This window comes from Artemia franciscana, chromosome 5 (genome assembly GCF_032884065.1).
Source record: "Artemia franciscana chromosome 5, ASM3288406v1, whole genome shotgun sequence".
Taxonomy (NCBI): domain Eukaryota; kingdom Metazoa; phylum Arthropoda; class Branchiopoda; order Anostraca; family Artemiidae; genus Artemia; species Artemia franciscana.
Genome location: NC_088867.1, coordinates 23,145,213 through 23,157,451, shown reverse-complemented (window position 1 = coordinate 23,157,451; position 12,239 = coordinate 23,145,213). Strand labels below are relative to the sequence as shown.

The following is a 12,239-nucleotide window of genomic DNA, read 5'->3' as shown; positions in this document are numbered from 1 at the left end:
AAAAAGACTCTCTATACGGTGTCTCAATGTAGACTACTAAATAAAACACCACTTCTGTACAAAAGCTCTTTCTGTAAGACTAGCCTTAGACTAAGATCTTAGACTAGCCCTGGCCAATCTACTAAATTAAAGTTCAAATCCCTGGCATTTTGAGTAATGTTATCTATCAATGGCCCGAAACAGGAAGACCAAAATAGAATTTAGCTTGCAAGCTTACTTATGGCAAAACAACTATAGCTTAGCACCGAGACTTTAACTTATATAACTTCGAAGACCACACTGCCTTTCCATGACGAAAGTAAAACAGTTCAAAATAGGGATGAAACCTTTTTATTGACAGTGAACAGATATAAAATTTAACTGGATATTTCGAACACATATACAGTGTTCATCATCAGCAGTAAAACTAAAAGACATGAATAAAACCAAACAAAATTTATACCTAATAAACTAATTACATATAGTTTATTGCGCTTTTTTTTCAATGCAACAGCGGAAGCCAGTCTCTTTGACCTTTTCGATTCCGGTTCATTAGGTTTATCTGACATATTCCATGGACAGAGGTCATAGCTTTTAGGTGAGGTGATATTTACTTTATTTGAACTCAGTAAATTATCATAAATTGAATTCAATCCAAATTCACCTGTATCTCTATTTATGGAATTATTCTTGAATAATTTTTTTTAATTTCGATTGTTTCCCTGAAAATTTGCTTTAAACCTTGGTCCCTAGAAATCAAAGAAACATTTTCAAACAAAATAAAATGATTTGGAAAATTATAGATATGTTCCGAGGGGGCCGACGTGAAATCTTCAGGTTTGGTATTTTGCTTTAAAGACGATGAAATAGAATTATGATGTTGTAGCAATCTCATTTTTAAATTCTGGTTAGTACGTCCCACATAAGAGCTTCCACAAGTACATGGGATTTTATAAACCCCACTTTGTTGCTCTACGGAAGTTCGATCCTTTCCAGAATTTAAAAAACTAGCCAAAGTATTACTACCTCTTAAAGCTACCTTTAAGCCATTATTTTGTAAAATTCTTTTAAGCTTTTCACTCAACCCTGGAACATATGGTAGAGAACAAAAATATATTTCTTTTCTGTTGTTTCCAGAAAATCGTCAGAAAATTCTAGAAATTTTTTCCTTCTTTTCGAAAAACTCTGGACAATTAACCAGCCCGGATAATGGTTACTAATTAGAATCTCTTTTAACAACAATAATTCCTCCTCGATGAATTTTGGAGAGCAAATTGTAAAAATTCGGTCAGTTAAGGACATGATTAAACCAATTTTTACTTGGCGAGCATGACCGGAGAGAAACGACAACAATCTGTTATTGTTAGTAGGTTTTCTGTAAATCTTAAAATACAGACTATTTTCATTTTTTAAAAGAAGAACATCCAGAAAAGGAAGTTTATTATCCTCTTCTAATTCTATTGTAAATTTTAAATCACCTCCCCAAAAATTAAGATGTTCTAAAAAACCTTTTAATTCCTCCTCCCCATAATTCCATACTGAAATTATGTCATCCATATATCTCCCCCAAAATTTATGTTTTAAAAAGTATGAATCTAAAGCTATTGTTTCAATATTTTCTACAAAACAATTTGCTAATAAAGGACTTAAAGGGGCCCCCTTGGGTAAACCATTTACTTCTTCGAAAAAACCTCCTCTGAATTGAAAAAAAAAATAAGAGAACGTGTTGCACAACCTAAATAAATTCATAATTACACCGACTTCCAAAACTGTTTCACCACTAATTAAGTCCAGATTCCTTAGTATCTTTCTTTCAAGAAGAATTTCTGCGGCTTTTACATCAATACTCGTATACATTGACACTATGTCAAAACTTGAAATTACAGAATTTGAAGAAATCTCCACTTCTTTTAGTTTTTTTTACAAGTTCTGACGAGTTCTTAATGTAAGAAATTTGTGTAGACATGAGTGGTTTACATAATGACACTAACCACTTACTCAGAGCACTTGTTGGTGACTTTGTGCTTGCAACAATTGGTCGTAATGACAGATCTGGCTTATGTATCTTTGGAAGTCCATATAATTTAGGGCACAAAGAACTTCTTGGTAAGAATTTGTAGAAAAGTTGGGGTGTAATCTTCCCTTCTTCCTTCAAACTCTTTAACTCGTTCTTGAACTTCTTTGTGTATGAGTCCATCGGGTCAAAAGAAAGTTTTTTGTATGTTTTTTCATCTTTCAGTAAAGTGTTTAATTTTAAATAGTAGTCCTTGGTGTCCATTACCACTAAAGTGTTACCCTTGCCTGCTTTTGTAATAATAACAGATTCATCCCTTCTTAAATTCTTAAGAATATTTATGTCTTTGATAGAATTGTTAGGGATTTCTGGTTTTAAAGCAAACTCTGACAGGGTTTTAACTGTAGAAGCTCTTACTAGGCTAATATCTTTGATTAGTATGGGGTTTCTATGTAAAGATGTTTCTATTAAAGAGATAATTTCTTCTACTGGGACTTTATTAGTTCTAAAGCAAAATTTTGGACCTTTTTCTAATACGGACTTTTCTTGTAACGTTAAGGTCCTTGATGAAAAATTAATTACACCTGGTCCAAGAGTTGACGAGGGTATCACGGCTTTATTTTCAGATAATCTTGAAAACTTTTTAACTAATAAAGTCCCAGTAGAAGAAATTATCTCTTCAATAGAAACATCTTTACATAGAAACCCCATCCTAATCAAAGACGTTAGCCTAGAAGCTCTTACTAGGCTAACATCTTTGATTAGGATAGGGTTTTTATGTAAAGATGTTTCTATTGAAGAGATACTTTCTTCTACTGGGACTTTATTAGTTCTAAAGCAAAATTTTGGACCTTTTTCTAATACGGACTTTTCTTGTAACGTTAAGGTCCTTGATGAAAAATTAATTACACCTGGTGTAGAATACTCACCTTGCTTTGCTTGCATTAGTGTCTTATTTATAGTGTGCCTTTATTTATTCTTCCTTGTGTGAGTGATTGCTTGCTTGCTTGTACATATCGCTTTTTCTTTTATAGGTGCTTGGGTTATAATAAACAATCAAACTTCTACATGGTGTCAGAAGTAACCAAGTAAAGATGGATTCAGTTCATTGCTCAACACCAACGATCGACTGGAATTCACAAAACTTGAAACATGCATGGAATAGATTTAAGCAGCATGCAAAATTAATGTTCAGTGGCCCCCTTAGTGATAAAGCAGAAACTGTACAATGCTCATACTTGCTCATATGGGTTGGTGAAAAAGGCAGGGATATATTTAACACCTTCACTATTGTTGACTCAGAACAGAATGTATCTCCATACCTGGCAAAGTTTGACACTTATGTGGAACCAATGGCAAACCCCATTTTTGCCAGATACACATTTCACAAAAGGAACCAGGATGCTGCATAGACTGTTGAACAATATGTAACAAGTCTCAAGATCTTAGCAAAAGACTGCTCATTTGGGAATTCAGAAGATGAAATGGTCAGGGACAGGCTAGTTTTTGGTATAAGAAATGACAGAATCAGAGAAAAATTGCTTACACAGGGATCAACACTCACTCTCACTACTGCCATTAACACAAGCCGAGCAATGGAAGAAACCCAAGAACAACTACTAACTATGAATGAAGCTGAGTACAAGACAGCTATCAAACAAGAAGTTGATGTTGTGAGCAAATATCCTGAATGTTATATGTGTGGTGGACAATATTCCCGTGGACACAAGTGCCCCGCAAAAGGAAAAATATGCTCCAAGTGTGGTAAGATCAACCATTATGCTAGAGTTTGCAAGAGTAAAACTGTTCACCAGCTAGGAATTGCAGGAACAAGCTCTGGTTCTCAGGCTATACATGCATTAGACTTCTGCCCTGGCTCAGGAAGCGAGTTGTATATTGATTCAATTAATTCAATGAATCAAACCAAAGACCATCACATTGATCTGTACTTCAGTACACAAAAGAAGTACATCAGCTCCAAGCTTGATACAGGAGCAGATACCAATATACTTCCATTAAAGGAATATGAGAGATGTTGTCCCCGTCCCACGCTAAACAAAACCAACAGTATCCTGACAAGCTATACCAATGGGAAGTTGAACGTATATGGAGTGTGTGAAGCTGAAATACAATACAAAGATAGGCCTGGACAGAAGCACAAATTCTTCATGGTTGACACTCAGAAAGTGCCAATAATTAGTAGGCAAACCAGTGTTGATCTTGGTCTTGTCAAATTCATATTTGATATGCAAACAATGCAACCTTGCCCTGATCGAATCAAGATCATGATAGACCAATATGCTGATGTCTTTGAGGCTATTGGCCAACTTCCTGGCGTGTGTAAGCTAACGCTGAAGGAAGGATCAGTTCCTACAGTTCAACCCCCAAAACGTGTACCATTTGCATTGGAGAAGAGATTAAAGGCTGAACTCAATCGCCTGGAACAGATGAAAATCATTGAGAAAGTTACAAAGCCTACTGACTGGGTTAATTCTGTTGCAATAGTGGAGAAAGCAAATGGGAACTTAAGGATATGTCTGGACCCCGTGGTCCAGGATAATGTGGAACCTAAAAAGACCACATTATCCGATCCCAACATTCGAGAGCATCCCCCAGAGGTGTGCTGGAGCTAAGATTTTCTCCAAACTCGATGCCACTATTGGATTCTGGTCAATGATGCTTGATGATGAATCATCCGACTTGACAACTTTTAATATCATCTATGGTCGTTACAAATTCAAAAGGTACCCCTTTGGCCTAAACTCTGCACAAGACGATTTCCAGAGAAAAATGGAAGAGGCCTTTGAAAACCTCAATCTAGGCCTAATAGTCGATGACATAGTCATTTGTGGTGCTGATGATAGTGAACACGATGAAAGACTGAAAGCAGCGCTAGAACGTGCGCGTGAGAAAAATGTGAAGTTTAACCAAGAGAAATGGGTGTTTGGTGCAGAGAGCATCCCATACTTTGGGCATCTTCTGACCTCGGAAGGAATAAGGCCCAACCCCAAAAAAACTCGGGCTATTACAGAAATGCCACCGCCAGAAAACAGTGAGCAGCTTCAAAAACTTCTAGGCATGCTTAACTACTTGTCGAGGTACATACCAAACTTGTCCTCATTAAACAAAAGCCTAAGAGAGCTAGCACGGGCTGATGAGTACAAATGGAAACCAGCTCATGAAAAGGCATTTTTAAAGATAAAGTCAGCCCTTTGCAGCAACTTAGCATACTTTGACCCAAAGTGCGAAAACATAGAGATAAAAGTAGATGCATCAAAGCATGGTCTAGGCGCAGTACTAGCAGTTAACGATAATGTTGTCGCCTTTGGCTCACGTTCAATGAGTGAAACCGAGCAGCGGTATTCACAAATAGAGAAGGAATTGCTGGCAGTTGTATTTGGATGCAAGCATTTCCACCAGTATATATATGGCAGAACCGTAACAATAACAACAGACCACAAACCTCTAGAAAGCATCCTTGTAAAACCGATATCCAAAGCACCGCCACGGCTACAGCACATGATGCTGTCAATACAGCCATATAGTTTGAAATTTGTATGCAAACCTGGTTCTGAAATACCTGTGGCTGACACTCTGTCAAGGTTGCACACATCTGACCTCGACAATGAAAACGAGAAACAAGCAGAAGTCTTTGTCCATACACTCTTCAAAAACTTACCTATATCTAATGGGAAAATGGAAAAAATCAGGAATGCAACCTCTATTGAATTACGAAAATTAAGCCAGACTATACTTGATGGATGGCCCCTATCTCGACGACAGTGTGATTCCAGCTGTTTGACTTTCTGGAACTACAGAGACGAACTTGTAGTCAACCAAGGCATAATCTTGAAGGGGACAAGAGTCGTAGTGCCCCCATCCATGCAGCATGAGATCCTTCAACAACTGCATGTATCACATCTTGGCATCGCCAAAACCAAGCAGCGCGCTAGGACTGTCGTATTCTGGCCTGGTATCACAAAAGATATCACTTCCTATATATCCCAGTGTGATGCTTGCAATGCCTTTCATGACAAGCAGCAGCAATATGCTCAGAGATCCCAAAGCTGACTTGGGAACACAATGCCATTGACATCTTCGACTGGCAAAATCGCCAGTATCTTATCACTGTCGACTAAAATAGTCGATTCTTTGAGCTTGATAAGCTCGATTCATTGACATCATCAACTATCATTGTGAAATTAAAGAGCCAATTTAGTCGCCATGGAATACCAAAATTACTCACATCTGATAACGCTCCAAATTTTCTGTCATCAGAATTTGAGCAATTTGCCAAATTATGGGACTTTAGCCACAAAACGAGCAGTCCGAAATATCCACAAGCTAATGGACTTGTTGAAAAGACAGTCCAAACTGCCAAAACGCTAATGTCAAAGGCACTAGAGGACGAATCAGATCCATACTTAGCAATCCTTGAATATCGAAACACACCAATTAATAATGGTACCACTCACCTGCAGAATTGCTGATGAGTCGCCAGCTTCGTTCCGTACTACCGGTGATTTCATCACAACTCGAACCAAAAATAGTGTCTTACTCGTCGTTTGAATTCAACAAACAAAAGAAACAAGGAATTCAGAAATCTTACCATGACCGAACAGCAAAATCATTGACTGCATTGAAGGAAGGGCAACCAGTTTGGGTCAAACTTAGTGACAAAAAGAGGTGGGAAAGAGCATTGCTAATCAAAGTTTTTGGAGATGCTCCCCGCTCATATCTGGTGAAGACTCAAAATGGCTCAACTTATCGGAGGAACCGACGACACATCAGGCCCCGAATGAGTCCAAATGATGATCCTCTAGGGACCGAAACAGATAATACACTTCATCCCTCACCAAGACCCATCTTCGATGGCCCATCATTTGGAACTGGAAACGTCTCGCCATTTGGAACCACACCTTCGCCACGAATACTCTCGGATCCGTCATCTCCAGAGCAAGCATTAACGTCTCCTCTTGCCCTTAGAACTCCAGGGCCTATAGCCGTACCTCCACAGAGCAATGAGGATGTCTCTACCCAGATGCCGAGAGATACCAGATATACCACTCGTTCTGGTCGGTTAGTCAAACCTGTCATTCCCTTGGATCTTTGAAGTAGTAGCTTATAAAGAAGAGGAGATGTAGAATACTCACCTTGCTTTGCTTGCATTAGTGTCTTATTTATAAAGTGCCTTTATTTATTTTTCCTTGTGTGAGTGATTGCTTGCTTGCTTGTACATATCGCTTTTTCTTTTATAGGTGCTTGGGTTATAATAAACAATTAAACTTCTACACCTCGTCCAAGAGTTGACGAAGGTATCACGGCTTTATTTTCAGATAATTTTGAAAACTTTTAAAGTAATCTTTCTCTGGAAAGGTGAAAGTTATGATTGAAATGATTTCTTGCTGTTTGTTGAATAAAACAAAAATCACTTGCACTCACCATTTTGATATAATATTTTCAAGGAAAAGTTTATTTTTCACTAGTAAAGCTATTTTTCTCCTTTTATCTTTAATCAGATGATTTAAAGTCTTGAATTGTAGACCTCGTTCGAACTTTCCTCCTTTAAAAGTGCCTAAATGTAGATTGAATTTTATTGAAGGTGGTAAAATCCTTTTCTTCTTACACTGATGAAGAAAATCTTGTTGATTTATAACGTTTGCGTGTCTTTTATGGGTGTTAATATATTTAGACACCTCCTTGGTCACATTATCCCCATATACTCAACGTAGATGACTTCGAAGACCACACTGCCTTTCCATGACGAAAGTAAAGCAGTTCAAAATAGGGATGAAACCTTTTTATTGACAGTAAACAGATGTAAAATTTAACTGGATATTTCGAACATAAATACAGTGTTCATCATTAGCAGTAAAACTAAAAGACATGAATAAAACCAAACAAAATTTATACCTAATAAACTAATTACATATAGTTTATTGCTCTTATTTTTTTCAATGCAACAGCGGAAGCCAGTCTAATTGGCCTTTTCGGTTCCGGTTCATTAGATTTATCTGACATATTCTGTGGACAGAGGTCATAGCTTTTAGGTGAGGTGATATTTACTTTAATTGAACTCAGTAAATTATCGTAAATTGAATTCAATCCAAATTCACCTGTATCTCTGTTTATGGAATTATTCTCGAATAATTTTTTTCTAATTTCGATTGTTTCCCTGAAAATTTGCTTTAAACCTTGGTCCCTGGAAATCGAAGAAACATTTTCAAACAAAATAAAATGATTTGGAAAATTATAGATATGGTCAAGAGGGCCGACTTGAAATCTTCAGGTTTGGTATTTTGCTTTAAAGACGATGAAATATAATTATGATATTGTAGCAATCTCATTTTTAAATTCTGGTTAGTGCGTCCCACATAAGAGCTTCCACAAGTACTACACAAATTTCTTACATTAAGAACTCGCCAGAACTAGTAAAACCAGACTTAGGGTTGAAAGAGAAAGTAAAAAAGAAGGTGTGTTGAGAAATCCCCAGAGCAACGTGAAAACAGGCGTAAGGCTGAAACAGAAAGCAAAAAAAGTAGGCATGTCGAGGAATCACCAGAGCAACTCGACACCAGGCTCTTGGCTTAAAGAGAAAGTACCAAAAGAAAGCGTGTCGATTTATTATAAGAGCAACGCGTGTATAATCGCCTGGCATTCAGGTACTACGCTTCCGATGATTATAGCTTGAGTCGAGATGTTCAAATCGGCACTATGTCTGAAATTTGTCCCTTTTGCAAGGCCTTGAAATTTAATAGCGAAACAATTGGAATGTGTTGCAGTTGTAGCTTAAGAAAAGTTAAACTTCCTCGACTGGCTGCACCACCAGAGCCATTGAAGACTGTTTGCTGGATATATGTCTGAATCGAAGCGTTTTTTTTTTCATCAAACATCAGGAAATATAACTCATGTTTCCAAATGACGTCGTTTTGTGCCCAAATCGAAGATCGAGGTCATTTTATGCCTACTTTCAGAGTAAAAGGGTAAATTTATCATAGAGCAGGCTCCCTTCTACCATACTCAGGTGAGAATCACACATTTTTGCAACTGTACTTCATCAGTGATAGCAATGTTTAGTTGAATGCACGTTGCGTAATTTTTCCCTACGTTGAAAGGACTTTCGTTTCCCAGTTGCAATATCTTTTCAAAAATAATAATTTAGTGCGTCTGTTCAAAACAGCAATCGATTTGATGCCTACTAGTACGCATAAAATTATTATTTTTGCTGACAAAACACCTACTGGCGAACATATGTGTAGATACAATGCTCCAACTATCAACGAAGTGGCAATTGTTATGGTCGGTGATCAGTTTTTACTGCGAGATGTTTTTCTTCATAAGTGAATATGATTTGTCATTTGAAACTAGAATAATTTCTGAAAATTTCAAATAAAATAATTGTATTTCATTTTTCGTTTCAGTTATATTTGTCTCGTGGATACCAATTGAACGTCTATTTTATTTTGAGATATTTCCATCATTACATTTTGTTTTATTTCAGTTTTCAGTTGAGAATTGCTAGTTATTATGTAAATTGCAAACCTATTTATGGTGTCTGAGCAATAGTTTCAATTTGTTAATTGAATTAGAAAAATACTATAAGATTTTGAAATTAGTTTAATTTTCGTTTCGATTCAATGAACTCGTTACGTCATTTTATTTTAGCTTTTAAGAGATTCTTATCTAACTTCTTAGTTACAAATATGATGTATGATGATTCAAGGCCACATCATTTTACAACAGTTCCTGTCTATAGGATTGGAAACAGTGCTTTAAGGATTCAAAAGCGCCATATACTTTTTGTATTTATATCGTTCTTATTTTTGGTTGTCATATATACTTTCTTTGGGAGTCCAAGTACCAACAAATATTTGGACAGTAGGAAAGATTACAAAACAATTGTGCATGAGCCTCCATATCCACTGACAGCCCCTGAACGGACAGAAAGAGGCTTGAAGTATAAATTTGGAATTATATCAGATTTAGATACATCATCCTTAAGGAAAGATGTAAGACACACTTGGCTGAGCTATCTCAAAGCAGGTTACTTGACTGTGGACATTCCTGCTCAAAAGGCTTACATTGAAATAGAATCGGGTTCCCCTATTGTTTTGTCTTCAAACATTGCGAGTGGCGGAAGAGGAATGGAACTATCAGAACTGATTGTGTTTGATGGGAATGTTTTGACGTTTGACGATCGGACTGGAATCGTATATGTGATTGAAGGGAAGACATCCTATCCATGGGTAATATTGACTGATGGGCCTGGAAAAGAATCCAAAGGTTTCAAGAGTGAATGGGCCACTGTGAAAGATGGTTACTTATATGTCGGTGGCCTTGGAAAGGCATGGACAAATTCCAAGGGTGAAACTGTCAATCATTTTCCTCAATGGGTGAAGTCAGTATCCCCGAAAGGACATGTTAAGCACCATGATTGGCAGATGAATTATGAAGCTTTAGCAAAGGCAGTTGACATTCAGCATCCAGGTTATTTGATACACGAAGCATGTGCTTGGAGTAACATTAAACGAATGTGGGTATTTCTACCTCGAAGAGAGAGTAAGGAATCATATAATGAAGAAGACGACGAAAACAGAGGAACAAATCTGATGCTAATTGCTAATGAGGATTTTTCAGATGTTGAGGTCAAACGTGTTGGCACAGTAACTCCAACTCACGGTTTTTCGAGTCTAAAATTCATCCCAGGCACTAATGATGAATGGATAGTCGCGCTAAAATCAGAAGAAACAAACGGGAAAACGTCTACATATGCATTGGTTTTCAACATGGATGGCCACGTCATTTTACCAGAAACTCAAGTATCTGCTGAGCATAAATTTGAAGGGATTGAATTTTTATGAAGTTTGTCAAACATTTAGGGTTTCATTGCTCTCTAATTATTCTTTTAGCCATTGACTTTATTACTATTTTGTGTCTATTTTACTTGTATTTATTGTCATATCTAAAAATTTTGGTTTCTAGGATTCTACTGTGTGGTTTAATTCGTTTTTTATTCGAGAAGGATTAATAGGCAGTAATATCTCACATCTTTTTCAGCGTTGTCAGCGTTGTGAGTCAGCTTTTCGGTTTCATTCCAGGTTCGATGGTGACAGGTTTGGTTAAGTTTTTAATCCACTTCTAAAACTTATGACCTAATTTAATCTAACTTTAACTTTTATCATCAAGGCTTGTATAATACCGAAAAAGCTGATTCACAAAGCTAATTCAATCCAAGCAGAGAATAAGAAATTTCGAACATTATCTGGTCAATGTCGACATTAACCAGATTTCGAGAATTCACAGCAATGCATATAACATACTGGCTGGGACCAGGCGGCTTCACCGTCTGGTGCCATCAAGCGGCACGCGGAAGGCTTCTAAATATAGATTTTCATATGTATATACAACAGATATGTGCTAATTTTTAAATGCGTAAAACTTATGGATATACAACATTCTTCGCTGTTCTGTTGTCTGTGCATATAAGTAGATTAGCTAGTTTACCGACTCTTGAGCATGCACTATATAATTGTCCGTGGGAAAAACCTTATTAAGATCTATACCACATTTTTCTAATGATTGCCCTTGAGCTTTGTTGATGGTAATTGCGAATGCTACTCGAATTGGGAATTGCAATCTTTTAAATTGAAAAGGCAGATCTGTTGGAATCATGGAAATACGAGGAATAAGAACAGCCTCACCCTCGGAAGGCCCTGTCAAGATCGTTACCTCTATTACGTTTTCCATTGTTTTTTTTTACGGCAACTCGCGTGTCGTTGCAAAGCTTTGGTAGGTTAATATTTCACAACAGTATTATTGGTACACTTATTTCTAGTTGTAGCAAGTGTGGTAGAAAGCCGGGGAGATCCAGGGAATTTAAAAATTCTGATGGATAACTAACCGCCTTATTTGATTCCAGAACTGTGTCGACTGACTTGTAATTGACAGCCTGGTCTCGAATCTTGGTCAGAATAATATTGCTGATTTTGTGGACGTCTTTGTTTTTGTATGGTAGAATCGTTTGCTCACTTAGCCATTTATGATTTTTATAATTGGTTAGAATATTCGGAAATATATTTTCAACCAAATCATTTTTGACGTCACTAAATTACAGAATTCCGGAGGCAGTTGTATACGTCCTGAAATTGAGTCAACCGGGAGCTTTACGTGTCCAATTGCCAGCAATTGATCTGAAAATATTTAACCAGAGTGATCGTTTTGCAATCGGACACGCATGTTTATAGTT

General features: G+C 37.0%; 1 protein-coding gene across 1 annotated transcript; it reads left to right on the top strand.

The window, feature by feature from the left end:
* The first annotated feature begins 9,696 nt into the window (after positions 1-9,696).
* On the top strand, positions 9,697-10,936 carry LOC136027705 (soluble calcium-activated nucleotidase 1-like). The gene has a single exon (XM_065705156.1). The coding sequence runs from the start codon at positions 9,697-9,699 to the stop codon at positions 10,852-10,854; it is 1,158 nt and encodes a 385-aa protein (XP_065561228.1). The 3' UTR covers positions 10,855-10,936.
* Positions 10,937-12,239: the final 1,303 nt, after the last annotated feature.